The sequence below is a fragment of the Aspergillus udagawae genome (assembly GCF_001078395.1).
Source record: "Aspergillus udagawae IFM 46973 DNA, scaffold_3, whole genome shotgun sequence".
In the NCBI taxonomy this organism is placed as follows: domain Eukaryota; kingdom Fungi; phylum Ascomycota; class Eurotiomycetes; order Eurotiales; family Aspergillaceae; genus Aspergillus; species Aspergillus udagawae.
The window spans coordinates 933,537-960,880 of NW_025091266.1; the positions used below are offsets into that span (position 1 = coordinate 933,537).

The 27,344-nt window shown below is 50.5% G+C and overlaps 10 protein-coding genes across 10 annotated transcripts; 6 read left to right on the forward strand and 4 right to left on the reverse strand.

The window, feature by feature from the left end:
- Window positions 1-148: 148 nt before the first annotated feature.
- Window positions 149-1,457, forward strand: Aud_004182 (cytochrome and DOMON domain-containing protein; the record flags this gene model as incomplete). The annotated part of the gene is made up of 2 exons (XM_043289122.1): window positions 149-194; window positions 247-1,457. 2 exons carry the CDS (start codon window positions 149-151, stop codon window positions 1,455-1,457), a joined length of 1,257 nt encoding a protein of 418 aa, XP_043145057.1.
- A 2,363-nt stretch (window positions 1,458-3,820) lies between these two features.
- Aud_004183 (putative NRPS-like protein biosynthetic cluster) lies at window positions 3,821-6,949 on the forward strand (the record flags this gene model as incomplete). The annotated part of the gene is made up of 1 exon (XM_043289123.1): window positions 3,821-6,949. The coding sequence occupies one exon, from the start codon at window positions 3,821-3,823 to the stop codon at window positions 6,947-6,949; it is 3,129 nt and encodes a 1,042-aa protein (XP_043145058.1).
- A 244-nt stretch (window positions 6,950-7,193) lies between these two features.
- Aud_004184 (MDR family MFS transporter) lies at window positions 7,194-8,687 on the reverse strand (the record flags this gene model as incomplete). Its single annotated transcript, XM_043289124.1, has 2 exons — window positions 7,194-7,832; window positions 7,896-8,687. The coding sequence occupies 2 exons, from the start codon at window positions 8,685-8,687 to the stop codon at window positions 7,194-7,196; spliced, it is 1,431 nt and encodes a 476-aa protein (XP_043145059.1).
- Window positions 8,688-9,446: 759 nt separating this feature from the next.
- Aud_004185 (cytochrome P450) lies at window positions 9,447-11,661 on the reverse strand (the record flags this gene model as incomplete). Its single annotated transcript, XM_043289125.1, has 9 exons — window positions 9,447-9,612; window positions 9,667-9,827; window positions 9,892-10,002; window positions 10,058-10,387; window positions 10,447-10,541; window positions 10,588-10,702; window positions 10,733-11,021; window positions 11,076-11,139; window positions 11,199-11,661. 9 exons carry the CDS (start codon window positions 11,659-11,661, stop codon window positions 9,447-9,449), a joined length of 1,794 nt encoding a protein of 597 aa, XP_043145060.1.
- Window positions 11,662-11,843: 182 nt separating this feature from the next.
- On the forward strand, window positions 11,844-12,721 carry Aud_004186 (O-methyltransferase; the record flags this gene model as incomplete). The annotated part of the gene is made up of 4 exons (XM_043289126.1): window positions 11,844-12,054; window positions 12,123-12,306; window positions 12,357-12,487; window positions 12,537-12,721. The coding sequence occupies 4 exons, from the start codon at window positions 11,844-11,846 to the stop codon at window positions 12,719-12,721; spliced, it is 711 nt and encodes a 236-aa protein (XP_043145061.1).
- Window positions 12,722-13,069: 348 nt separating this feature from the next.
- On the forward strand, window positions 13,070-14,303 carry Aud_004187 (tyrosinase family protein; the record flags this gene model as incomplete). The annotated part of the gene is made up of 4 exons (XM_043289127.1): window positions 13,070-13,179; window positions 13,240-13,365; window positions 13,419-13,541; window positions 13,616-14,303. 4 exons carry the CDS (start codon window positions 13,070-13,072, stop codon window positions 14,301-14,303), a joined length of 1,047 nt encoding a protein of 348 aa, XP_043145062.1.
- A 102-nt stretch (window positions 14,304-14,405) lies between these two features.
- Aud_004188 (uncharacterized protein) lies at window positions 14,406-15,974 on the reverse strand (the record flags this gene model as incomplete). The annotated part of the gene is made up of 2 exons (XM_043289128.1): window positions 14,406-15,859; window positions 15,971-15,974. 2 exons carry the CDS (start codon window positions 15,972-15,974, stop codon window positions 14,406-14,408), a joined length of 1,458 nt encoding a protein of 485 aa, XP_043145063.1.
- Window positions 15,975-19,810: 3,836 nt separating this feature from the next.
- Window positions 19,811-20,704, reverse strand: ftmF (2-oxoglutarate dependent dioxygenase ftmF; the record flags this gene model as incomplete). Its single annotated transcript, XM_043289129.1, has 1 exon — window positions 19,811-20,704. The coding sequence occupies one exon, from the start codon at window positions 20,702-20,704 to the stop codon at window positions 19,811-19,813; it is 894 nt and encodes a 297-aa protein (XP_043145064.1).
- A 675-nt stretch (window positions 20,705-21,379) lies between these two features.
- Window positions 21,380-22,893, forward strand: Aud_004190 (TauD/TfdA dioxygenase family protein; the record flags this gene model as incomplete). The annotated part of the gene is made up of 9 exons (XM_043289130.1): window positions 21,380-21,551; window positions 21,610-21,809; window positions 21,887-21,960; window positions 22,020-22,168; window positions 22,219-22,330; window positions 22,401-22,522; window positions 22,578-22,656; window positions 22,710-22,736; window positions 22,785-22,893. 9 exons carry the CDS (start codon window positions 21,380-21,382, stop codon window positions 22,891-22,893), a joined length of 1,044 nt encoding a protein of 347 aa, XP_043145065.1.
- A 2,819-nt stretch (window positions 22,894-25,712) lies between these two features.
- Aud_004191 (NmrA-like family protein) lies at window positions 25,713-26,669 on the forward strand (the record flags this gene model as incomplete). Its single annotated transcript, XM_043289131.1, has 1 exon — window positions 25,713-26,669. The coding sequence occupies one exon, from the start codon at window positions 25,713-25,715 to the stop codon at window positions 26,667-26,669; it is 957 nt and encodes a 318-aa protein (XP_043145066.1).
- Window positions 26,670-27,344: the final 675 nt, after the last annotated feature.

Consider the following 27,344-nt stretch of genomic DNA (forward strand, 5'->3'; position numbering starts at 1 on the left):
GCAAGGGACTCTTATGAGCGAGATCGAAGACTTGGGCAACGAGATGCGTACCCTAGATCGAGCAGCTAGTGAAAGTAGCGCCGTACTTTAGTCTGATATCTACCCCAACCTCGTTTTGGATGATGAAGCGCGATTGCTAGCCTGGACTATGAAGCTCTGCACGACGAGGGGGCTCACAGTGGCCTTGACTTTGCGTATGTAGCTACCAGTGCCCATAGAGCAACATTGTGTTAACCATAACCTTAGTCGCAAGCGCAAATGGCACTCCAGTGCTCTTCCGTCCCCCGGACCGCAATGATATCTCCTTTACGATCGCCGTTTCAAAAGCCGCAAATGCATCTCATCACCCTGCCATATTCCTCCAAATTGAAGCACCGATTGCCGTCGAATGGATTGCGCTAGGGCTGGGCGACCAGATGAACGGCGCGGCTATGTTCTTGGTCTATGCGTCTTCGCCGAAGGGGGTCACTGTATCGCCGCGTGCCGGGACGGGCCATGTTCCCCCAGAGTACAATTCAAAAGCCCGCTTTTCCTTACTCCCGAAAACAGGCATCGTGAACGAGACCATGATTGCGAGATTCCGATGCCACAGCTGTCTAGAAGATACAACAAATGCGACTGAATCTGCCAGCAGCTGGATATGGGCGTACAAGAACGGGCCGCCCATGAACACGCAAAATGTAACGGCTGCGATCGACTTCCATGATGCCTTCGGGGCCATCGTTGTTGACTTAAACCACGCACACTCAACAGATGTGACTGATAATGGCGATCCCTTCAGGGATGCTCGCTTGATCAGCGAGCCCTCCACCTCCGAGTCTCCGGCCCTGTCCACCATGGCCGTCGCGCACGGCTGCCTTATGGGCATTACCTTCGTCCTGCTCCTCCCACTTTTCGCTCTGTTAGTACCTCTCTCGAGCTATCGGCACCTCGCCATAACCAAAGGACACGCCCCGTTACAAGGTCTCGCCTTGCTAATCACGATAGCCGGGCTCATCCTCGGTGTCAAAATGTGGGTGAACGGCGGCACCACCCCGGCTGCACATCCTATCATCGGACTGATTGTCGTAGCAAGCCTATTGTTATTGCAGCCTTCTCTTGGGTGGCTTCAGCACATACATTTTAGGCGAACGGGGGACAAGAGCATGTTTGCGTACGGGCACCGGTGGCTGGGTAGGACGATGATTGTCCTCGGCATAATCAACGGCGGATTGGGGTTTTGGTGGGTGGGTTCCGGCACGAGGTCGTTGAGGGCAGGATTAATTGCCTATGCAGTCGTGGCGGGTGTGGTCTTCCTTGTGTACATTCTTGTCCATATCTGTCTATTGGCCAGTGTCACAAGGCAACAGGAGGACGTGCACGGCATTCGACCAGAGGATGAACTCTCGATCGAGCAAGTGGGAAGCCTGGCCCGCGGTGATGAGGGAAAGGCCTTGGGTGGCCAGTCTAGCACCTGAAATGTGCAGAAGGGGTAGTTCAGTGAAGGTGCGGTCGCCAATATCTATTCGACGGCGTAGCTGGGGGGACATGCATCGACTCGAATGGCCCCAGGTCTCTCCAGAAAGTTAAAAGAGCCTTTCACCAGAATACCCCACGTAGTCTGGACTGATCATACATCATGAAGGAAGGAAAATCCCAAAAGTGTTTTCACGGTAGAACGCTGAGATGTTGTCATGTGTATCCAACCATCGAGATATTATACAGGGCTAACTCTCCGATCCTCACTACCACCGCCAGACACGCCTTCTGGACCTCCTCGGGGTATTTGTCGGTAGTCGATCGGTCAAGCCCAAAGAGCACTATACGAATTCTATTATTAGGCAACCCATTGACTTTTTCATCATCAATCAGACTTCTTGCACTGGGCGCCACATGTCTCTAGTCCAGTATATTACGAGTGTTGAATTCTTCCTCTGCTGCGTCAGAGTGGCTCGGTGCGGACAGCCTCGTAACGGGCAGGAGGGCACACATGGAGACAAGGAGACAAAAGGGAGTGCCTATGTCTAGACAAGGCCATTTAACAGTTTAGATGTGATAGCCTGCCCCATACCGAGACAGTGCACACTCGGCGCACTTGGGACAAGTTTACAACATACCCAGCCCGTGATTCCCACGTACAGTCTTCTCCGTTACCCTCGTGGAATCCTAGCAAGCTGACGCCGATAAACGGTCCCCTAATTAGGCGCTCGCGGTCTTGTCAGCAAGGAGTCTTAATCCTCATGTAATATAACATTTAAAGAAGGTGGGCTAAGGTTCCTGGGTGCCAGGGCATTCGTGAAGCAGGTCCACTCGGTACTTTAGGGCTCGGAGGGTTTATAAACCTTATTCTCGCGTGACCTATCGAACAAACGGACTTGATGGTGTCCAAGTGTGCCTTCCGCGACGGCTAGCTGCTAAATGGTAGAGACAACATAGACGTCTCGTAATAACGAGGAGAGGATTCTCGTCGAAGAGAGGAATCAATGGTTTTGGGAACACGATTGATCAACCTCAACCTCCTTGCCCTGTTGCATGTACAATGTGCATGTACAATGAGTAGGAGCTATGAGCATTACCTGGTATCCTACGCCGCATAACGATCACAGTTGTGCTCCTCTCAACCGGCCCTCTGAAAGGTCAGTCAATCAATGGGCTACAAATATGCGTTGAATGACCGCGACCGTCATGCCCTCTTCCATTTGCGGAGCAAATTGCGAAGGAGGCAGTGGGAGATGTTCAACGCAAGGCCGGCGTTTTGTGTGACTCTGCAAGCTGACGCGGTTACTATGCAAGGCTTTGGAATGTCCTGCTGTGTTTTCCTGCCGAGTCATGTACCACCCTAGACCCTTTTTGTCATGCAGGCCTGCTTGTCGCAATTTGTAGCCTTGCCCTAAACATCGAAAAAAGGGTCTGAATGTTATTGGGCAAGGTAGGGGTCATACGCGTTTGGCTGGTGCTCTCGTTCTGACACAGACTGTAAACTATTCAGTGTATTCTGAGAGCTTCAGCACACAGAAAGGCACGTAAGCTCTGGGACAGAAGACCAAGCCGCTCATGTACTGGAAAGCTATTGTCATTCTCCATTACTGGTCGTTTATGCCGCCCCTCAAGGGGTTGTCTTTACGTCACGGGCCAATTGATAACATGTGCGATGGATTCCTGGCAGTGTCCCCTATCCGATGAGCAGGTCCAGAAGCATGTGGAGGAGATAACAGCCTGGTATTAGGTCATTCGGACTCCGAATTGCGACAATTAGGCTGTGGTGTAGGTGACAACGTCTATCCAGGCCTCTTGCTTGGCGAGCGGAACGTACGTGTGACTCTAAATGCTGTGGTAGTGCCTTGGCTCTGCAGTCGACTCTCGCCACATTTGCAAGGCATGCTGCTTTCCAGGTAGCTGGTTTGGTTGCATGGGAATGATTGTCCAATCCGCAACAAGGGGGGATCATGATCTCAGCCATGGTGCCGATTCCAATCTGCCTCCCGCCCGTCCACACGTTGCGGCGGTCGATGATGGCAGGAAACCTTTTGTTTGGCTGCAAATAGTGTATTATCCAGCGGTGAGGAGGCATATTAGCAGTAATGACTGTAACTGGCAAAAGCTGCCGCTCTGGGTCTGCAGGCAGCATTTTGCTGGTACATCACACGCCTTGGACGTATGTAGGGGCCTTCAGAGACGAGCCAAGGAGGTTCAAGGATAGCTCCTAGTTATGAAATATGAACAACGTAGCATGGTAACTATCTGGTCAGCAAGTCCTCCTTGTTGTCTGATCTGTTACTCTATCCATCCGTCACTGTCTGTGCAAGCTCAAATACGTTCCAAACGTTATCATTAGTTCTCAATGGGTTCAATTCTTCCCGATGTGTCCGAGTACGACAGAGTCATCTCCAGTGGTGAAGGACTTGGCCAGATCTTCTATCAGCGGATGCTAGAAGACCCAGAGGCCGTCGCAATCATTGACGAGCAGAGCAAAAGTTTGTCATACCGTGCTATCCATGAAAAGGCAACCAATCTGGCACGGACGCTCGTCGAGCACGAGTCCAGCCCTGGAGACCGGGTCGGGGTCATTGTTGATCATGGGCTCTGGGACGCTGTCACGCAAGTGGCTATAATCTACGCTGGCGGTACCTGTGTGCCCATCGATCCTCTGTTGCCCGATCAGCAGATTAAAAGCCGTTTGATGAGGTTGGGTGTTCGACATGTTCTTGTCGATGAAGCCAACGGGAAGCGAGACCTGCCCTTTGCTTCGTTCGTGGTGACCCATGGTCGCAATGAATCGACCGATGCAGGCGAAGGACGCTTTCCGATGGCCACGAGCGTCGATCACTGCTCGCATCTTATCCACACCTCAGGCACCACTAGCGAGCCGAAGGCTGTGCAGATAGCTGCGAGATCAATCATTCATGTCGCACACCACGCACCTTACGAACCCGTCCGCAAGTCCGATGTGGTCGGACACCCGAACAAGACGAGCTTCGACGTCGCCTTGTTTGACATCTGGGGCGCTCTACTACGCGGTGCGGCCGTTGGTGTGCTGAGCAAAACAACGCTTCTGGACAGTGCTGCACTCGCCGCAGCTATCCGGAGGCTTGGGATTACGATTACCGCCATCACGGCGCCGTTGGTCAACCTGGCGGCGGCGACGTACCCGACCACATTTGCGCCACTCCGGGTAGTCCTCATGGGCGGCGAAGCAGTCAATCTCCGTGCGATGGAGGCCATTCTGACTGCAGGACCTCCTCAGCACCTGATGAATGCGTATGGCCCGACTGAATGTTGCGTCTACTGCCTCACGCATGAGATTACATTCGACGACGTTAGTGCGGGAAAGGTCAGTATAGGAGAGACAATCGGCCGCAACGTCTGCTGTGTGTGTGATGAGGACGGCAATCCCGTACCGGCGGGCGAAGAGGGCGAACTTCTCGTTGGAGGACCGGGGGTTTCACCTGGTTATGTCGACCAGCCGGAGAAAAATGCAAAGACCTTCGTGGCAGTCCCCGGCATGATCGACCCGGTGTCCAACCAGCCCTACCGCATGTACCGGACCGGCGACCTGGTTCGCCAGCGCCCCGATGGTCAGCATGATTTCCTGGGTCGTCGCGATGAACAGGTAAAGATTCGTGGGTTCCGAGTTGAACTCGCTGCTGTCCGTTCGGTTCTCATGAACACGGGCCACTTCGCCGAAGTCTTTGCCATGGCCATGAATTCACAGGCGGCAGAAGCCAGTGCGACTCTGGTTGCCTTTGCCGTCCTGCGCGCCGACTCAGCTAAGAATGCCGTGGCTGACGCGGTGGAGATTGCAAAGGCAACTCTTCCTGACTTCATGGTGCCTCACATTGAGGTGATCACAGAGATGCCTCTGAACGCGCACGCAAAAATAGATCGCAGGAAACTGGAGGCTCTGTATAACCAGCGGCAGGAGAGACTGCTCGAGAAAATCAACTGTAGCAAGAAAGAGAAGGTGATGAGCACACGCCAGCAGATCGCCAGCATATGGGCAATGATATTGGCCACCCCGGTTCCCGAATACGCCGACGAGGACGACTTTTTCGCCCTGGGGGGCACCTCCCTGCAGGCATCTTTGCTGATTACCCGCATTAGACAGCAGCTCAGCACCGAGATCTCCCTGCTCACGCTGTACGATCACCCCACCATCGGCGAGTTGGCCGCTATCGTGGACAAACACCGAGGCTCATCCATGGCCACCATCCGCGACGAACAAGATATACTGGCTGCCGACATAAATCTTGGAGATGATTTGGAGCTTCCCCTGGAACCAGTGGTTGACTGGCGTCGAGATACAGAAGGTAGAGTCTTCCTGACTGGCGCCACCGGCTTTGTGGGCGCATTCTACCTGGCAGCTCTCCTCCTCATGCCCGGTGTGCATCAGGTCGGCTGTCTTGTGCGTGCATCAACCCCCGCCAAAGGTTTCCAGCGGATCCGCGCTGCCCTCATCAAGTACGGGCTCTGGCAGGACTCCTTCTCGAGCAAGATCCTCCCACTGTGCGGCAATCTCCAGGACCCCTGGCTGGGCATGGGCGAGGAGCGGTTCCAAGAGATTGCGAGGTGGAGCAGCGTAATTTTTCACTTGGGTGCCCTTGTAAACTACACGAAGCCCTATTCGCTCCATCGGCCAGCCAATGTCATTGGAACCGCGAATATTGCTCGCTTTGCCGTCACCGGTCGTCCCAAGGGCCTCCATTACTGCTCCAGCATCTCGTGCTTTGGGCCAACTGGATTTGTGAATGGATCTAAAGTCATCTACGAGGATGCCTCGCTGCTCCCCCATCTACCTGCCCTGCCGTATGATCACGGATATGCTCAGAGTCAATGGGCTGCCGACGCCCTCCTCCAGCGCCTGATCAATCGCGGCTTCCCCATCGCCATTTACCGTCCCGGGTTTATCACCGGCGACTCCAAGACTGGTGTCTGCAACCCGGACGACTTCTTCAGCAGACTGATCCGTGCCGGCCTCGACCTCGGGTGCTACCCTGACCTGCCAGACCAGCGCAAGGAATTCGTGCCCGTTGACTATGTCGTCGCCGCAATGCTCCACATTTCTTGCTCCGTCTTCTCCCTGGGCCATGCCTTCCATCTCCTGCCAAGCCGTGCAGCCTCCGTCGACATGACAGAGACCATGCAGCTACTTGGCCAGGTGCGTGGGACGGCCATCGAACGGCTGAGCTACGAGCAGTGGATCGAGCGACTGTCGGCGACTTCCCATGCCAGCCTCCAGCCACTTCTGCCCATGCTGGCAGAAAAGGTCCGCGATGGACTTAGCCGCTGGGAGTTGTATGAGAAAATGCCCATCTACGACGCTACTAATACCCGGCGCGCCCTTGCTATGCTCCCGTCACCAATCGAGTGTCCGCCCTTTGACCGTGCCTTGGTGAAGAAGTATGTCGATTATCTGTACGCGATTGAAAAGGGTCAACCTTACACGCCTGTACGAATTGCTTCTGCCCCGTAGTAAGATTCAAGTAGGATAAATTGTTATTCGTTTGCTTAAAAAAGTACTCATCTACATACCGAGATCCATTGTCAGTAGAAAGCCCGCATGTGGCAGCTCGTAAGAATATATACATTCGCCAGTAGGCTGTCCCAACACGTCAATATTCAGCGAGCGAGTAGTGCCATGAAGCGAACTCCTTTGTAAAATGAACGAACAGACTAGGGCAGGCAATTTCATGAAAACGACTGGTACTGTCTAAGTATCATGCAGGTAGTTGTCTCTTGCGCACCGAGATCCAGCGTACCGGCAATGCCCCCACGAGCGCAAGAGCAATCATGGCGACACCAATATAGAATGACTGGGTAATGGCAGCATTGTACGCTCTCAGAATAGTTGTAATCAACTCTGGCGCGAATATCTCTCGCAGAGCTGTTGGACCCGCGCTTGCGACCTCGCCCGCATCAACACTCGGCACTCCGACGGCACAGTTGTGCAGCAGTCGGTTATGGAAGACTGTCTGCGCGACCGAAACAAAGATTGCGCCTCCAATCATTTGGAAGAACAATACAATCACAGTGGCACTAGGCAGGTCGAGTGGCGCCACCGTCGCCTGGACGGCTGTTATGGGCAGTTGGATCCCCATGCCCGCTCCGATCCCGTAAATTGCTTGGTACCCAATCCACTCCGAATGGCCAGAGTTAACCTGGAGCGTTGTAAGTAGGCCGCTACCGATCGCGGCAACTACCGGAGCCAGCAGCATGAATGGTGCGTAGTATCCGGATTTGCTTACGAGCGCGCCGGTGAGGATGGAACTGACGGTCGTCCCGATCAGCATGGGCAAATTCATGAGACCGGACTTGGTCGCGGATGCATCTTTGATGGACTGGAACCAGATAGGGAGCTGAAGGACCGGGGAAACCATTAGAGACATGGAACACCGTCAGGGGGTGCGAGTTTTACTCACGTAGTATGTGAAGACCATGAACGAGGAACTGACACAGAAGGCGTAGAGCGCCGGGCTCCAGACATTCCGGTTCAGAAACAAAGCAGGCGGTATGGTTGCTCTAGCCTGCAGGCGCCACTGCACAGCAACAAAGATGAGGATAAGGGCAGCAAAGGCAACAAAGAGCCCGATGATGCGGACGCTTCCCCAGGCGTATTTAGACCCGCCCCATTGAAGCGCTAGAAGAAGACATATAATGGCGGGCAAAAAGGATGCGGTACCAGGCAAATCGAGCTTTTTTACCATGGCTCTTCTGCTGATTCGTTTCTGCTGCGTTGGTGCCTTATACAGAATGACGATGAAGGCGGCCGTCACTGCGCCGGCGGGCAGGTTGATATAAAAGCACCATCTCCAGCTCGCGCGATCCGTGAGTGCGCCACCGATTAGAGGGCCAGCCATACTAGCAACTCCATATAGACTGCCTATGATACTAGTGACCAGTGGTCGTCGTTTCAGCGGTATCGTCTGCGCGATAATGAGGAAGCAGCCTGCATAAACACCGGATGAGCCTATACCCGCGACTGCCCTGCCTATGATCAAAGTCGTCGAGTTGGGGGCGACGCCACAAATCAAGGAGCCAGCCTCAAATATGGCGAGTACAACCAGATAGACCCATTTGGTGGAATAGAAGGTGAAGAGTTTCCCGAAGATGAGAGTCAGAGAGCAGGATGTCAGTTGATAGGAGCTCCCATACCACCCAATATCCGCCAGAGAGTTGAACTGACTGGTAATTCTTGGGATCGCCGTTGCCATGATTGTTGTGTCCTGGTGATGCTTAGCACATCAGCTACGACTGTAGCATAGTTGAGTGTCTTACCAGTGCCACACATAAGACAGAAAGAGACAATCCGATCATAATCACAGCAAGTCTCCAGGAATCCATTTTCTGATGGTCATCCTCCCCTTCTTCCCGCGGGGATTCCTTGTTATTGTCCATCTCGTTTGTGATGCCGCAATCTACACCACGGGGCTCTTAACCAACTCCTGGGCCTCGGATGCGCTGGACTCGGACGTCAGCGCCTTTAATTTCTCGGTGAATGTGTTCGTTTTTTTCTTTTCTTTTCTTTTCTTTTTTTTTTTTTTTTAATTCTGAGCGGACATATGATCCAGGACAGTAAAGCTAGCAGACGAGTGATATACTAGAGGACAAATTTATATGTATTAGATTAGGGAGTGATGATGTATTATTGAGCGCTTGTAAAATCAGCCAATGCTCTGGGCAGGATTTGAGCTTCGGGAGATCGGTAGCAGTGCCGACTACAAGCAGCTGTTTTGTCAAAGCAGAGGGGTGGAATGGGCAAGGGGGTCCTACGGGCTTAAGCCAGGAGGAAAGGAGTCCGAAGTTACCCAATTGAGCTGGGCTACATCATTAAGCACGCACTTATGCAAGGATGCCGGCCAAAAACTCGAGCCCTGGGTCTGCCGCAGGGCATACTCGGAAAAATTACAGTACTAATAAGTTTGAAAACCATGTTTAATGAATGTAGAGACCAACTACAGGAAGATGTCAACTCAGTAGCCCTTATCACGCGGGCGTATCTTGATGATCACATTTGAACGCGGTGTCGCCACAAAGTGATCGTACCAATCCAAGCTCTGAGGGATCGGCTCGCAGAGTTGTATCTGATAATGGCTAAACAAATGTCCCAGGGTGACCTGTAGTTGCATTTGCGCGAGGCTGGAAGGCAGTTCAGTTAGGCTTAGGTCGAGAAGAGACAAAAGGGAGGCTTACTTGATGCCGATACACCCGCGGCTGCCACGGCTGTAGGGATTCAAGTAACGATCTTGCTCGGAGCTGTGACCCTCGAGCCACCTTTCAGGTCGGAATTCATGTGGCTGCGGAAAGACGATCTCGTTGGAATGGAGCACATAGTGTGACGATGATATCACGCTCTATAGCCACAAAAGCATCAGCACAACAACGTGTTCAATGGGGAGTAATCAAACAGAGTCTTACGCCAGCAGGTACATAGTGCTTGCCCACTGTCAGTCCCTCAGCAGGAACTATACGAGGTAACGGTCCGGGAAGAGCGGGCCACATCCGATGAGTTTCTTTGATCACAGCATTCTGTACAGCAATCATCAGTTCCTTCCCGCATCTGATAGATTGAGAGCTGTCCTACCAGGTATGGAAGAGTTCCGAGTAGCTTCGCATCTACACGCTTCCCTGCTTGATCAGTAGCAGAGGCCTCATCAAGCTCGGCGCACAGCTTCTGTTGTACACCAGGGTTCCGGACAATATAGTAGATTGCTGCAGCGATTGTTCTTCCACTCGTATCAACTCCGGCGTCGATGAAAGTGAAGGTCTCTTCGGTGAGGTATTGCAATGTTGGCGCTTTACCTTTCGCTTGATGGGAATGTGCGATCAGCAGCTCTATCAAAGATGCGTGGCTGCGATCCATGACATCACTAATTGGCTGGTCCATCCGGGGCAGGGTATGTTCCCTGCATTTCTAGCGGCTGTCAATACTAATGACTTGACGGTGCACCATGGCAGAGTAGCATGACCGACCTGCTTGAAGTTGTAAACCCCAGCGGGCTCAAGCCGTTCGGAAACTGAAGTAGGAAACATGGACCCAATGGTGCCCAGGTAAGGGAAAAACCGTACTGCCATTGTCAGCAACCAAGCAAGATATGGCCAAAGAAGACATACACCACGGAATCAGGGACGAGAGGTTGTCAACGGTGTCCAACAGCGCCGGTTTACTCGGCCCATATTCGACAAGGTCGCCACAGTCGCCGAATAGAACCTCTCCCACCACGTTAATCTGCCAATCACACAGTCAGTACTGATATACCATCGAAGAGCAAAGAGGTGAAAAGACCGTCAATGCCCTGAACAAGTCGGTCGCATCACATGTGTTTCCGATTCGAGTCTGGTCGGTCATATAATCAACCAGTTGCTGTAATCTGCGCAACACCCCCGGAGCCCCGGCCTCTGCTGCTTGCTTGGAGAACCGCGGGCTCAGCACCTTTCGTCGCTCTCGGTGTTTGGCACGATCGGCAATAGAGAAGATTGATCCATCGTTGTTGGCACAAGTGTAGAAGGTATGATCTTTGCAGAAGTCGGTTCCCATGCAGAAGATCCTAGAGTCGGGCTGTCGGCAACCGGCTTTTGTTGTTGAGGAAGGCATTACTCACTTTTCATATATATCGATATCATTGACGTGGACATGATTGGGGCCAACTCGCACGATTGGAGAATCTGGAAATGCGGTGTTAAGCCTTTCGTACTGAGAAGCTGGATTTTTCTGAAAAACTCACTATACCTCCTATGCAGCTCAGGGTATGTCTTACACCACTGGCCGTTCAAGACAATATTGGAGTAGAATTCGTCCCAGCCGCAAAAGGCGCTGAGCCGCGAGCCTGGAATATGCCTCAAGGGAGACCAAAACAAACCATGTCCCAACTTCAACAAGCAAAAGAGGATAATAAATGTTGTGAGGATCTGAAGTCCACGAGGAATCACTCCAGCGTCAAGCTGGAGGGGGCTGTTGGGTGCGAAGTTCATCGTTTCCATGGCTCGACGTGGTTTACGGTTGCTGCTCTGCTTCTTCGAGGTAGAACGCGCTATGTTAGCTCGAGTAACGGGGGTTTGGCCAGCCGGGGGGATGATGCCCCCTGGTATCTGAGCTGCAGCAGGATTGTCGGTCTCACAATCGGGTGGGTCGGAGGTTGGCCAGAGGCAGTGAGGGGTGCCCCCTTCAGTCACATTCCCCTCCTTCATTTTTACTGTGCGGGCCGCTGGGCTTGTCATGACCCAAGACAGTGATCAGGTCGTAGCCAAACCGCGATAGTACCGCCCGGGTGGGTTATGTATAATAATACGCTTCGAGTCCCCAACCAAGTCATCGTATGCTTCAGCTTTCGACCATTGTTACAATTTCCCCCCAACACACAACGCCGAAAATGAAGGATCTTGTCATTGTTCCGCTCAATAAGGAGCAGGTCCTGCGAGCTGCAGAATACTGCGAGGAGTACAGTTTCCCTCTGCCGCCAATGCTGAAAGAGCAACTCCGTGTGACGGAGGAGCTTTCGAAAGAAGAGAGCATTATGGCCATTTCCGCCTCCCAGTGCGCCTGGCTAATGAGCTTTGCACAAGTCTTGAGACCCGCTCGAGGTCAGTATGGAATTCTAGAATTCTACCAACGCCGATGTGCCAGTAGACTGATTTTGCCTCCGCAATAGTGCTCGAGCTTGGGACCTTCACTGGTGTAAGCGCTCTTGCACTTCACGAGGCCACGAGACAGACCGGGGCAGAAATCGTGACAGTCGACCTGTCGGAGAAGTATTTGAAGATCGCGGAAGACGCCTTCAAGCGACACGGTGCTACTGATCGAATTCGTGTCATCAAAGGAGATTGCCTCCAGGTGTAGGTACTCCAGTTGTCTTGCATATATGAACAACCACTGACTCACGTAGTCTTCATAACTTGGAGGGCCAGTTCGATTTGATCTACGTCGATGCTGAGGAGAACGAGTATGAAGCGTACATACGCTTGATCCTCGACCATAAGCTTCTGTCTCCGCGGGGAGCGCTCATTGTCGATGACAGTACGTGGTTCCCTTCATCTTTCGACGGCAACTAACAGCTATGGTGCAGCTCTCCTAGAAGGCCTGGTCTTTGACCGCTCCATCTCAAGGAACTTCCCTGCAGAAATTCAAGAGCCTTATCTGGCAATTGCCGACAAGATGAATCTATTCAACCGCTTTGTTGCTTCTGACCCTCGCATCACCGCAACCCTGATCCCAGCCTTCAACGGCGTAACCCAGATTATGTGGAAGTAATCAACATAGATTAAATGCCATTATCACTTGTCCAGAATACTTAAGCAAGGGCCAAAGTGCTCCAGCTGGGTTGCACATCCTTCGTATGCATTGCCCTTCCTCCTAGTCCAGTCCTTGCATTGAAAACTCCTTACACACTCATTTTTAATGCTCTGCTGGTGGCCCTCACATACAACAAGAAATGTCCCCAGCATCCCAGTGACCCTTACATTCGAGCTGGAGGGCATAGAGAACAGTTGGTAGCTACCGGAACTTGTTTTAGCTCGTCTAATAATGACATTTATGAGACTCTCCCCCAGATAGAGTACAAGGCAAACTATTACGGGAATTCTGGGACTGCCGTTCGCAATGAAGTTATTGGCCATCTCTTCGTTTTCACTGTTGACAGCATTCTGGGGCACTTGCTCTGCCGCTGAGGTACAATGCACAAGAGAGACGGCACATGTCAGGAAGGAATGGTACAGCTCAAAAGGACCATCTCTGATGCCCGTAATATGTCAGTACTGACTGAGACCCAGGGCGGCGTTGACTCCAGCGGAACGCATAGACTACATCGATGCCCTTCACTGTCTCGCTGAAAAGCCCCCTGTCTACGACACTCATACCTACCCCGGAGTTCGCAATCGCTGGGATGATTTCGTGGCGTGCGTGCAGTCACTCCGATACTGAACATGGGAGTTTTGCTAACGCAGAGCAGAACCCATATCAACTATACGCTCTACATCCATTTCAACGGGCTCTTGCTTCCGTGGCATCGCAATTTCATCCACCTCTGGGAAACCGCCTTGAGGGAGGAGTGCGGGTATAAAGGATATCAACCGTACGTTTTTCCTCCAGCTGTCGCAATGCACTTATCTTGTTTGATTCCAGCTTGCTGACGGAAGGCCGAAATAGATATTGGGACTGGCCGTCGAACTCGCTCGATCTTGCCGGCAGCCCGCACTTCGATGGAAGCCCGACTTCGCTCTCCGGTGACGGAGAATACGACGAACATGCGGAGCGAGACCGAACCCTGCCCAAAGGTACCGGGGGCGGCTGCGTCCTCTCGGGGCCCTTCAAAAACCACACGGTGAACATGGGTCCATTCTATGATGTCCCGAGTGGCATATTCCCACCCAATGCCTTTGCCTACAACCCGCACTGCCTGCGGCGAGACCTGAACACGCGAGTTTCGGCGTACTGCAACGGCCCCGACGTTACCGCGGCCCTGCTTGCAGCGCCCAATATCACGGAATTTCAGACTATCGTTGACAAGGGGCTTATGGGGGTTCACCTTAATGGGCCCCACGGTTGTGCGCATGCGAGCGTCGGATCAGTCATGGGAGATCTCTGGGCGGCCGTGGCGGATCCCTCGTTCTTTCTGCATCATGCAAACTTGGACCGTATGTGGGCGTTGTGGCAGGAAAAGGATGAGGCGTCGCGCAGGGTCGCCCTGAATGGCACTTCGAGCATCTACAATAGCCCCGAAACTCCTGAGGTAACACTTGATACTATTATGTTGTACGGGAAGCTCGACCAGACGCGCCAGATCCGGGAGATGATGGACCCGATGGGGGGTAAATTGTGTTACAGATACGAGTAGGCTGTCGAGCGCTTGGTATAGTGGAGAGAAGAATGGAAATGGACCAGACTGAGTAGCTTAGATAAGGAAGGACAAATACAGAAATTTAGAACGCGTCCACAACTAAATAAATCTCCCATACTGCTGGAAGTCCCTGTCATTTTTCAGGGCCTCGATATCCCTGTCCTCCAGACACATTGCCAGCACGACCTGTCCGTCTGGACGCTTAGGCAGCGCATAGACAATGCCAGGGTCGGCAGGTGGCAACGGCAAGCGCACCGCCTCTGGCTGCCCAAGGCCCATGTTGAAGTCCACACCATACGCATCGACTTTGGAGAAGGAGCTGAACATGAGGTCAATGTTGGTTCTGATTGTGCCCATATAGTTCAGAATGCTCTTGTCAGTGGACCGATTAAGCATCGTCACCGCCGCACGCGTGATGGAGACAAGCCCAGTCTTCTGGTGGTCCAGTTCTGAGCGAAGTCGGGATGCGGTCGTTCCCAAGGGCTCCCCAGCTAGCGCCTTCAATGTGGCAGTATCGTATACGCACATCGTCACCATTCCGGGGTGCTCCTCAGGGATGTCGAACAGGTGGCGGATATTGACGGCACGACTAAGGGTTGCCTCTTCATCAGGCTGAAGGCGGGAGATTCTGGCCCGAACAACGGCCTTCCATACAAACGCGGTCAGCGCATCGTCCGTCGAGATAAAGCCAAGATGTGTACTGAGGTCTCTTTCTGCGACCCGCTTCAGAGTGGCAAGTGAGACGGCCTCGAATATAACGTTGACCCAACTGCTGCGAGTAAGATTGGCAGAAGGCGCCTGGGTGCTGTCAGCAGGCCGGGCAGGAGCAATGATGCGTCGGTATAGCTCCGGTCCCGGCTGGTATGAATCATCCAGGAATGGGATCAGATGGTATCGAGGAAGGTTGGCGGCGGCGATTTCATCAGCAGAAAACGCTTGCCCATGGCATGCTTTAGACAGAAGACGCAGGATCTGACCCATGCCCGGGTAGTCCATCGCTTGATGCTGGCCCGCCACAGTGAGCAGCAGCCCCCCAGATATGAGGTTGGCCTGTATGAGCACGACTGGCTTCGGACCCGGTATGGCGCCAGAATAGCTCGGGATGGGCGCTATCACCCGCTCGTCCAGCAGTCGAATAGGAAATTGCGCCTGGCGCAAAGCCTCCATTGTCAGGTCCGAGGGCTCCTGCCTCAGGTCCTTCACAATCAGCGTAGGAGTCTGCCCTAAAGGTTTGATTTTCATTCTCCCCGTGTGTGTTTTGTTCGGAGCTTCATAGACAACCTGCCCCGCCACCCAGGGGAGACTCCTGGTTAAGATTTCCAGACCATTCTTCAACGACAGGATCGCATCTCCAGCTGAGATCGGAGAACTATCTGGCATGGCATAGCAAAGACAAAGTTGGATGTGCATGTCCAGGCAGGACGCGTTCCCCGTGATATCGAGATCCTCGTCGAGAAATTTCTCGTTTCGCTTGGGACTCATGTTGATGGGCTTGAAGGATGGAATTTTCTCAGTAGGGAGGTATGTCGTAGCCTTCGTATGACCACCGCTCTCTAGTACAGGACAAGTCAACTGGATGAGGAGTGATGGGGTTGCAAGGAGGGATTACGAAGAAGCGAGGAATAAACTGACAATCATTAAGATTATATGATGTCAGCCCTTACTCATGCTGGCTTTACGATCGGCCTGTGGTATTCCGCATTCCACAGTAGGCGTGATAGACGACGACTCGGCTGGACCTATCATCCTACAGCTGGCCAAGAAGGGATGCCCGGAAAACGGAGCAGCAACAAGGCCCTTGTCGGTGAGACATATTCCTCTTGGCGAGGCCGAAAGAAAGGAGCCATATGCACCTGTGGCATCGACCGGTTCGAGAAGGTGATATGCATGCACTGTGTTGTGTCACATACCCGAAAGGCAAGGAGGTGACTCTGCTGTTATTCTCGCAGATGAAAAGAGCTACCCACAACCTGATAATGCAGTTTCTTAGATATCTGAGCAAGGGTGATGGTGCTGAGCCCCTCAGGTTTGACCAGGCAGTTGCTCGCCTACTTCAGCGGATGACTTCGGAACAACGGCCATAATAGTTTCCCAGAAAGCCTAGATTATTATGGGACTGTGATATGCTTGGCTGGTGCTTTTGAATGGGGCAAGTTATGGTCCAGGTCTATGAAGAAGGGAACGGTTTTACCGAAGCAATGGATTTCTTGACCTGAAATCAGAACATACTAATGGAGAACATTTCCTTTGCAAGCGATTCAGATTCAAGACTCCGCACTCTTCTGTACTTTCATAGGCTGTTATATAGTGGCAGGTTTGCCTTGATTTAGTATGAAGTCCCCCATTGAGTTCAGTCTGAATTAAGTTGATAAGCCTGCCTCCGTATACTACCAAGCTACCACAAGTGAACAGATAGGTCGAGAAGCGGGTGTGGCGCAGGATAGAAGCTTCCCCTATAGGTACATTCAAACACCAGCCTCCTTCTTTTCTCATCTTCTTTCATCTCTCATTCAGAAGCAAAAATGAAATCGGCAAAGACATAGCGCATTGGGAATGGAAGGAAGTTACCAATACGCAGTCCTTTGATCATGGCACGCCTGTTACAGAAGTGGTGACTCAACCCCTGTTAAGAGCTGTATCACAAGCCATCAAATCGCGGATGATCTCTTTGAAGAGGCGGGATCATAGTATGGCCTTTCACCTGCTACAGAAATATGAAACACGAGTCTTTCCTCCTCGAAATCGTCACTAGAACTGGTTAGCAATGCTTGTTTTCCTCGATACCTGCTGGAAGGGGAAGAGCTTACTATGTAGGTGCGTGAAACACTGCACGACTAAACATAGAAGGTTCATGATCAGCTCTGTAGGAAGAATCAAGGTCATTAATGATCGGGCTTCATACTTATCCCACAGTGCAATGCCATTAAGACCTTTCCACCGGCGGCGGATTTGAAGGTCAGAGCTGTTGCAAATCATGTGATGAACTACCATGACAGAATTATCAGCAGTCTGTACAATAGATTATGGAAGAAAGGGGAAAACCTACAGTACTGCTTTATTACGTCGCTCTCATGCTTCGCGAGGTTATCGAACCCTCCATTAAGAATCCCGTAGGCCATGCCATAAAGCCCTTTCCAGCCCGTGACAGGGTTTGTTCGGACAACAGGGCTGACAGGAATGGTCAGTATATCATATCTGGGAAAGAGGGAGGATGCTCTACTGTGACGCCGAGAAATCGAATCCAGTATTCTTCGGGTGGCCTCTGACGGTGTCGGGTTGAAGTTTGAGTAGTCCTGCTTTCTCCATTTCTTTGAGATCCTTGGCGCAGTGGGTTGCTGGATTGGTGATTGAAATTAATGAGAGTCTTAGAATAATACAATATTCCTCTTACCTGTGAGCGATTCTGCAAACTTTTGCCATGGCTCAGAAAGACGCTCATAAAGGCCGTAAGAAGAGATAAAAAGCGTGTCTCCTCCGGTTGGCGGGTTCTTGATAAGCTTTAAGCTTGTGTAGGTCGGGGGATGTTTTTCGAACGTTTCACTGTTGGGTTGTACTCTTAGCGTGCATACCATAATAAGGAGGGAATGAGTACTCAGTATGCCAGAAAAGGCTTGCCAGTGGCCGGTCGGCAGGCTTGCCAGAGTTCGTCATGAACTATTTCAATGAGTCTATCTGTGGGATGCAAAAAAAGTCTCTGCATGATGCTCACCGTCGATGAGAAGAGTAAAACTTCAGGATCTTCAGACTCCGCCAAACCAGGATAATCTGGAGTTGGACCTGGAGTTTTGTAAACACCAGATTCCTTTGGTGCTCCGGTCAATTTATTGAACTTCAACAGGAGGCGTTTCGTGTCTGCCGTAGAGATATCCTGCTCGTCGAAAAATAGAACTCCGCGTTCAGAGACTGGACAACGCCAAAAGGGTCAGTCAGGCCTGCCTTTTTTTCTTTATTTCGTGGGGACTTGCTGGTAATTGCGAGGTCTTTGACAATCTCATCATCGTCGATGATGGAGGACAGCTGTAAGCCGTGATATTCTCTTCCCAGTGCTGGGCTGCATTCGGAATACTTGAACCTGTCAAGTGCACCACACGTCTTTAGTGGTTTGGGGTATGGCTTTGCATCCAGCGCATCATCGCAAGATGATTGAGCAGGAACGGTCATTGTTAATGGATGATGGTGTCCGTGCCAGAAATGAGAATGACTTTGGATTTGAAGATGGGCATTGGCAAGCTCACAGATGTCTTCATTCTTATAGTAATATCATTTGGATAATACAAGGTGGGAATAGCACCACGGGGAATGAGGTTGTACTGTCTGAAACGTAAGGGAGATGTATTGGATTAAATCAAGGTATGTCGGCCCGTCATGATGCGCTTTCCCCCCTTACATTCATGAGATTTGTCTAGTTTGGATTACTCCATGTTAGGGCATCCTATCAAAGCAAAGTATGCCATCAACATGGGTGTGACATAAAAATTGGGATCTCATTCAGACAGAGGTGCAGGAATCAGGGTCGCCCAGCAGCTCGTTGTACACCGATATTTCCAACCCCTTACTCCATTCTAGAGCTGTAATATTGGCTGTCCTTAGCATCTGGCCAGCACATACTTTGAACAACGATATTAACTAAACCATGCGTACTTTTCGTGTTGTTCGTGCGGATCTACTCGGGTCCGTCGTAGGCGCCGTGAATTATGTAGACATTGGATGTGGTAAGGAGTGCGAGGATTGCGAAATGTCTGTGGTAGCCCCAGATTCCATTTTAAGGCGTTTGCCTGAGCAGGCTGACGAGGATAAGCCTCGGAAACCTGCCGATAATGCAGTATCATTGGATCGTCTTCTCACCCCGTGGTCTGCTCCAAAGGAACGCCAGGCAACAACGCAGTACTAAAGTGCCTATCAGTGGGACGGCTACTTCTTAGCCTAACACAGCAAAGTCAAAAGGCATTGCGGAACCATTGTGCCGAAGCAGGAAGATGTTCGGTGTATGCTTTTTGCCTCCTTCACATATAGTAGAGGTGATGGGCGCTTTGAAACGATATTGTAGACACTCCTAGTCCGGTGAAGCTGCCTGGGACATCATACAGTCAGGACGTTTTCAGAAGTATGGATTGGCCATAACATGACAACCCAGTTGCTCGCTCTACAATTTTGATTGAAATCACTCATGGTAAATGCTCGAAATACTTCTAACGAGTATCTGTATACTCGGAAGACTACATTAGGCTCTCTCGTACGTCTTCTAGTGCACCGATTTGTCCGAATTGAAAGGCAAATTAAATGTGAATACGTTTTCTTTCAGAACAAACGAAGCCCAGCCATTGTTTAACATGGTACGACGATTATGAAGTTTCCTCCATGCTGGGAAGAGAACAGTATATTGGCTTCAACTAACCGCCATCAACATCACGCAGAGAAAAGAGTGGAAAAGACACCGAATTCAAACATATAACTCCCAGATACCGTTGCCAATGCCCGAGCAGGGTCAACTTTGCTGTCCACCTTCACAGTAATTTTCCCTGTGATTGGTTGGCCCTTAACTGGAGGGCATCTTCCAGCAGCTTCAGATCTGAAATGTGGAGGCCAGACACGTTCGGAGGACCGGGCTTTGCAGACCTCCAGCCAATCATTTGTTGGGCAAGAGGGGTCATGGTTTCAACAATCTCACGAGGCATTGTCATAAAGGTCTCCAAGGGAGTAAGCTGACAGCTACTAAAGAAGACCAAAACAGCACGTCGCGGCTCAGCCAGATCAACAGGGTGCGCACCCCCGCCATGCACCATCCCCTGGGCCAAAACAAGCACATCCCCGGCCTTCATCACAGTTGACACTGTCTGGTCATCCCTGGGATTCCCGATCTCTGGCCATTTGTGACTTCCCAGGATGACACGGGTCCCGCCATTATCTTGTGTAAAGTCTGTCAGAGCAAGGATAAAACTGATACCGAGAGGTGGTGCGCCCAGCTTCATGTTGCGAAGCAGAGGGTGAGTTGACTCGTCACGGTGCAGCTGTTGGGGATCGTGGCCTGCGTGAAGCTCTCGCAGGAATGACGCTGTCAACCAGTAATCCCCTGTCTCTGCAAAGACACTCTTGGCAAGGCCGTGGAGAACAGGGCTATTCAGGATATCATTTCGGAAGGTAGCGCTTTTTCCAGGCAAGTTGAATACATATTTTGACTGTTTTGGGAACTGGAACTCATAGTTTGTCTTAGCTGCCAGTTCGGCAGCTGTTGCAGCCGGATCAAGGTCCTGGTTGAAGCTTCGAATGATGTCTTCTGAGAAGACGCCTTCGAGAATCGCCGCCCCGTCATCTTCGAGGAGTTGGCGGATGGCTTTTGGGTCTGCATCGGCTGGGACCCGTTGGATTTGAGGTTTTGAGGAACTATCAGGAACAGCCATGGCGAGAGGACCAGATAATTGAAGCAATAACAGACGTCAAGGAAATAAACTGGATGGCAACATTCGGACAGAAAGGTGGGAAGGAAAGACGGTTTATAATTGTTAGCATACACCGCCCTCTCTCGCGGCCAGTACAGCATCCTGACCGACAGCTCCTTCTCAGTCGCTCACCCAGTATCGCCGGCATAAGAGAAATTGTCGGTGAGGAATAGCTCTTGCTCCGAGAACTCAGCCGGCATTCCTCGGCCTAGCCCTTGCGTAATAATTGAGGGATAATATGCATATGTGATTCTCACGAGTCATGACTGAGGTCGCACAGAGTATGCTGAGCATCACAAACCCTTGGCAAACATCACTTGCAGTTCTGGAATGTGTGCATATGCAAAGCGCGAGGCGCTCATGTAAGGGCGATGTCTCAGTGCGCTTTTATGGAACAGGAAACGCGAAACAGTACACAAGCTGCCAGCTAGCCTGGAGATGTGGTACATGCAGTAATCCTCATTCTTGCTGTCTGTTGCTTCCCGTTTTCAGCATTGTAAGGGCTCATTGGCTCAGGCAGATACAGTGCGGCGGTTAAGGTCTGTTAACATAAATAGTCCTCTGAAGGCGTTAAGAGTCAATGTGAATCCTTCTCGTTTACGAAACCCCCTAGGTCTTTCAATCGCCGAGTCCACAATGACACTTACCGAATCTAAGCCGTTGTTTCCCCAGGTCCAACGAACAGCTGGAGCTCTGGACAAGTACAAATACATTGAATCGAGCCCTGCACTTGGAAGAGAGTATTCCGGGATCCAGCTATCCTCCATCATTGATAATGATGCGATTGTCCGTGACCTCGCAATCACAGGTACGCCTACCTTTGTCATACCGTAGTCCTGAAAAACAAGTGATAACACTGCGACCAGCATCTGAGCGTGGAGTCCTGTTCTTCAATGACCAGGATATCACCCCATCAGAGCTCAAACAATTGATTCTAAGAATTGGCGAGGTGATGGGCCATCCCAAGGAGGCTGGTCTACATCGCAGTGCCTTGTCAGGGCAAAAGGACAAACACCTTGGCATTCCGGAGCAGGATGATCCGAACATCCTCATCATCTCCTCCGAGGTGAGTGGCCGTAGTCATTGTCTGTCTCATCACTTTGTTGATACTAACTACGCGTTTGTACCTTTGCGGACTTGTAGTCCCAGAAGAAAACGTTGAAAGATTCGTTGCCAGCAGTTACACGCAAGTTCGCGAGCTGGGGGTGGCATAGCGAGTATGTCAAGTCTACATCTCACCATCATTTCTTACCCTAACTGACCATACGCACAATAGTGAGTCTCACGAGAAGTATCCACCTGCATACACCGGGTTCAAGATAGCTAAAAGTCCTCCTACTGGTGGGGATACCCTTTTTGTCTCTGCGTATGGACTGTATGATCGCCTTTCCGAGCCATTCCAGAAGTTCGCCGAGTCTTTAACAGGTGAGTATTCTGCTTTTGGCACAAAACACAGAGTTCTAACGAGCCATAAGCCACCCACCATGCTGCAGAGTATCTCCGCGCCCGAGAGAACGGAGTGCCATTTGAAGCAGACGTCCCAAGAGGACACCCGGAGAATGTTGGGTTCGAGTTTAAGCAGTCTCAGTGCGTTAGGCAATCTATTCTCCCTTCTTGGTTTTATCAACAGAGCCACCTGACTCACTTCTGCTTCCAGCCCAGTCGTTCGGACAAACCCTGTTACTGGGTGGAAGAGCCTCTTTGGCGCGGGATGGGGGTTGGTCGACGGCTGGTTCGATAACATGTCGGAGCATGAAAGCAACCTGCTGAAAGACTTCTGTAAGTCAGTCTCAATACCCCTGGTCACACATTTACTGACCACCTGTTAATTCAGTTCTCTTCCTGATCACCAATTGTTACGACCTCCAAATCCGCAGGAAATGGGATGACAATGGGGTTGCAATTTGGGACAAGTATGTTGCCTGACTTGCCTTGTCCGTATCTTACAGTGTTAATGTTCGACCAGCCGTGCTATTCACCACAACCCAACATAGTAAGTTACGATTCGACTTCCACTTGCTCCTTCACTAACCACACTTAGTGATGTTGTTGAGGGAGAAAGACTCACCTTCCGTGTCACTGGCATTGGCGAGAAGCCTTATCTGGATCCCAACTCCACCACAAAGACCGAGTTTCTGAGCAAGCAGTAGCCACAAGTAAAGCTCTTCAACGTATATCAATACATCGATTTGGTCGAATTGTTGGCTGAGCGAGACTCCTTCTCGGGGTGTGCGGGGTGGCTTGGACCAAACAAAGGTTTTATATAGGCCGCTTACAGGCTACAGTGAGACTGTGAAGTTTCCAAGACCGATATGCGTCTTTTACATGGAAATATATATTCAAAGTTCCTTTGGTGCATCCCTGCAAGTTTGCTCGCAGAATACTCCTCAGCTTCGCCACAAGATATAGTAGTTAGTAAAGTAGAACGGCAAGCTCTAGTAGAGCTCCTAAGACTTTGTTACTCATTATATACTCCAGATGCGGTACATCATTATCCGTATGTCTTTGTTACCATGGGCCACCTATTCCCTGCAAAATGGCTTTGAATGACTTCTTCTTGGGCATTCGTTTGGTAGGCATCAATCGAAGTCTCTGAAGTATTCAGGTGGAACATATTGATACAATAGCAGCAAAGATGTTCTTTTCAATATTTGAACGTTGCTTCCCATCTTTTTGGTTTAGCTATGTAGTTAGGTATATCTTCAGGACCATACTGTCTGATACCCTCCTGAGAATTGTAAATATTTTCTTAAATCCCCGTTTCAGGTCATTGAGGATAACGCTGCCATTAGCTTTCTTAGTTTTGCTGATAGCAAGGATGACATTCAGAGATCCAGAGCTTGTATCTTGTTTAACATAAATAGCAGGTATGTGATTTGGATCATCTTCAGTTTATGCGAGAAATATAAATATAGTAACTAGTCCTTTCTCTCTCTTGAAAGACAGTAGATAGCTACTTAAAAAGCTCTACACGTACGCGGGCAGCAGGTTTTTTAATGGAGGAGTAGGAACTACCTATATAGGAGTAGAATTAGGCATAGAATGAAGTAAGGAAAGAAGGGTAATATTCTCTGCTTAGATAGGTAATTATATCTTACGAATGTCCTTCGACGCATTGTCTATCAACAGCCATTATAGATTGGGCGGGTCCAAAGTCATCGTCTTATTCTTATCCTCCAGGCGACCATGACCACTATCTTGACCTTAAGAATATTGAAGGATTGAGGTGTTGTCTACATTCTGGTGTCTAGTGCTGATGAGAAAGAGCCCTGGTAGACCTGCTAACAGATTATCAGTCAGATCGTGTCAAACCAGGTCAACAGAGGGACGCCGGACGTTATATCAATCTTTTGCTTTAGTAGCACAATATTGATAGCTAGTTCAGGTAAGCTGTAAGAGCCCTGCCAACTTTGCGATCCACTGCACCATGATATTACTTAAGTCAATGCGGCCCACATCCTTTGCGGCAGCAGAAGCCCACTCTTCTTCACCTACCGAGTTCCAACGCAAATCATTTTGCGTCATTGGAAACTGTAGCTCGCTTGCAGAGAGTTGCCAACTTGTCGCCCTTGGAATATCACCCTCCTCTATACTACCGTCTCGCTCACTCGAGCTTAGAGCCCTGCAAACTCTGTATAAAACTACGTCAAACCGTTTGACTTCTTTAATCCCAACCCAGACATACGAAGCAAGATCAGATATCTGATTGATAACGCGCGAGTATGTTTGGATGATAGAACATGCCCAGCCTTCTGCAACTCATCACCAATGACTAGAGAAGATCAGTCTCAATGGCCGGTAGGGCCGGCTTCAGATCAAGGCCAAGAGAGCTGGTGCCTTTGCATATTATGGAGAAGATTGTATGAATCAGAATAGCCTGGTACAATGGGATCGGCCAGGAGCAGATGGTTGAGGCATTCTCCGCAACAGAAGCATCCCACTTGTCCTGCAGGTTATCCGGTCCTTACATTAGCCAGAAATGGGTGTAGATGTACAGAGACAAACCCTTTGTTCATATATAGCTGAATTGAGGGTTTCATGGAGATCAATTGCCGCGGATCGCGTACTCTGCACACCACTGGCCCACATACCAATGGCAACCATTAACTGCACAAGTAAAGGGGTCTCATTGCTCTGTCTGAATGAACCTTGGTGAATAAATGGCCATTATGGGTCGAATAGTTTGAAGTACAACTTGAGAAAGAGCTGTATTTTGTCAGAATGACTAGGCTTGACGGCCTGCTGTGGACTATGGCCCTTCCCTGAAATCCTCGGTCGGTCGTAAAAGGAACAGTGAACCTGGCGGCGCAGGCATCTGATGCAGGGGGTTCCTCCTTCACAACGAGATTTGAGAGCCCGACAATTCAGGCTTGCCTTATGGGAGGTACTGCCTCACTCCCTTGATGACTCTGGCCGACATGTCGACGAAGCGTGTCACTAGATACAGATTTCGCGGTTAAGAGGTCTTCATGGCAAATAATAAGAACTGTCTGCTTACTTTCGCCCAAATTCCCGACAACAGATGGGACATTGAAATGACTGTCGTGGGACATGTTGTGCTATGTGGCGGTTCAGATGCTCCTTCCGTCGATAGCTTGCGTTGCAGCCTGGGGAGTCACAGCTGAATTCTTTTGCGGACTTCATTCTAGATCCAAAGAGCAACAAAGAGAATGTTTTGAGTGGCCTTTGTCCAGGACACTTAATACCTTGGACTGTCGCAATGCAGGTTGGATGGATGGGCCGGTGGAATCGCCGCAACGGAGATCCCACCGACCGGAGATCCCACTGACCCGGAGATCCCACTCACTCAGTGCCACGGATTATACCATCAACCCTGTTGTTATTAAGCAAGTCGTTAACGTCAATGGGCACATCACAAGTATAAATTCACAGGCAGCACCCGAGTAGTAGACGGAGTCCTAGCACATCGTACCACACGATCAAACAAGACTTTTGTATTTCCCTCATCATGGCTCCTACTATCCTTATTGTCGGTGCAACTGGCAACACAGGCCGAAGTGTTACCGAAACTTTGCCAACGTTGCTAAAGACTTCTAACACTCTGTCGGATCACCGAATCATCGGTCTCACCCGTTCTCTGAATAGTCCAGCAGCACAACAGCTTGCTAGACTGCCTGGTGTTGAGGTGGTCGAGCAGAACTGGGTTGAAATCACCGCTGACTGGCTCCGGGAACACGAGGTAGTCAGAGCTTTTATTGCGTCACATAACGAACCGAATCAATTCGCCGAAGAATCAGCATTCCACCTTGCCGCCCTCAAAGCTGGCGTCAAATATGTGGTGCGAATCTCGACCACTGCTGCGAATGTTCGGCCGGATTGTGATGCGTACTATCCACGCACGCATTGGGCAATCGAGGCTCTCCTGAGCTCGCCAGAATTCAACGGCTTGCAGTGGACTTCACTCCAGCCCAATGTCTTTTCACCACTGTATCTCTCTTCCGCCGCAGAATTCATCAAACAATACCGCAAGACTGGAAAGCAGGAGACTCTGAGGTTGATGGCGTCAAAAGATGCTCCTGTCGGCATCATTGACCCTGATGAAGTTGGAGTCCTTGCAGCCCACCTCTTGGCTCAGGACGATCCTGCTGTTCACAACAAAGCCAAATACGTCCTGAATGGGCCAGAGGACATCACCGGGAGCCAGATTGTCGACATAATTGAGCAGCGGATTGGTACGAAAGTCAAGGATGTGAGCTACAAAGACATGTCGTTCATTGATACGATTTATGAGCACAAGTTCGCGGCAACTCAGCAATCAAAGAACATTATATTGTCTATCAAACACGCTCCGGAGACGGCGTGGGAAGGAAAGTGCACGGCTTCCACAACCAGCAAGGAAGTATTGGAGCTTGCTGCACCAAAGCGTACACCTGCTGAAGTGTTGAGGGCCTTATTGGAGGAGTAGCCGACTGATATATTGGTCTACAGTGTACTTAGAAGTGGAATCGATTTGCTGTTTCCTTTTGCTTTCATATTATTTCGCACGGCCCTACACTCATGATAGACGCAACTAAAAGTACGGCGAACCTGAGTAAGCTAGTGGCATTAACTAATTTGATTATCATAACATCCATTGAGTCTGGTGGTCTGGCCCACATGCATCTCAAGCAGAATTTCCGTAGAATGTTCATGTATTTTTCATACAGGTGAACTTGCTATCGCAGAGTAATAGATGAAGCCCATTGCCGTCTCCCACATAGGAGACAAGGGGATATTAAGCTAATTACTCACAAGGAAGCCAAATTATAATCCATTCATTGCATCTTACTGAACTCCAGAGTCCCAAGATTCTTTTGGAGGTCGCTGTAGTACTAAAACAAGGCGCTCATAATGATGTTGAGTTTAATACTACTCATCATAGTAAATAGCCGTCTAATCTGATTGTACTGAAGTTGACTCCCAATGCAATAAAATGATTGTGCATAGATAAGTGAAACATACTTTATAAGAGTACTGTATATATTCATGTCTTATAATATATAATAGGCCATCGACAACCGCCTTCATCTAAAGACAACCAGCTCAATAAGACATTTTCACGAAGACCATGGCAGTGGGGCTGGAAAATATCTGTTGAATT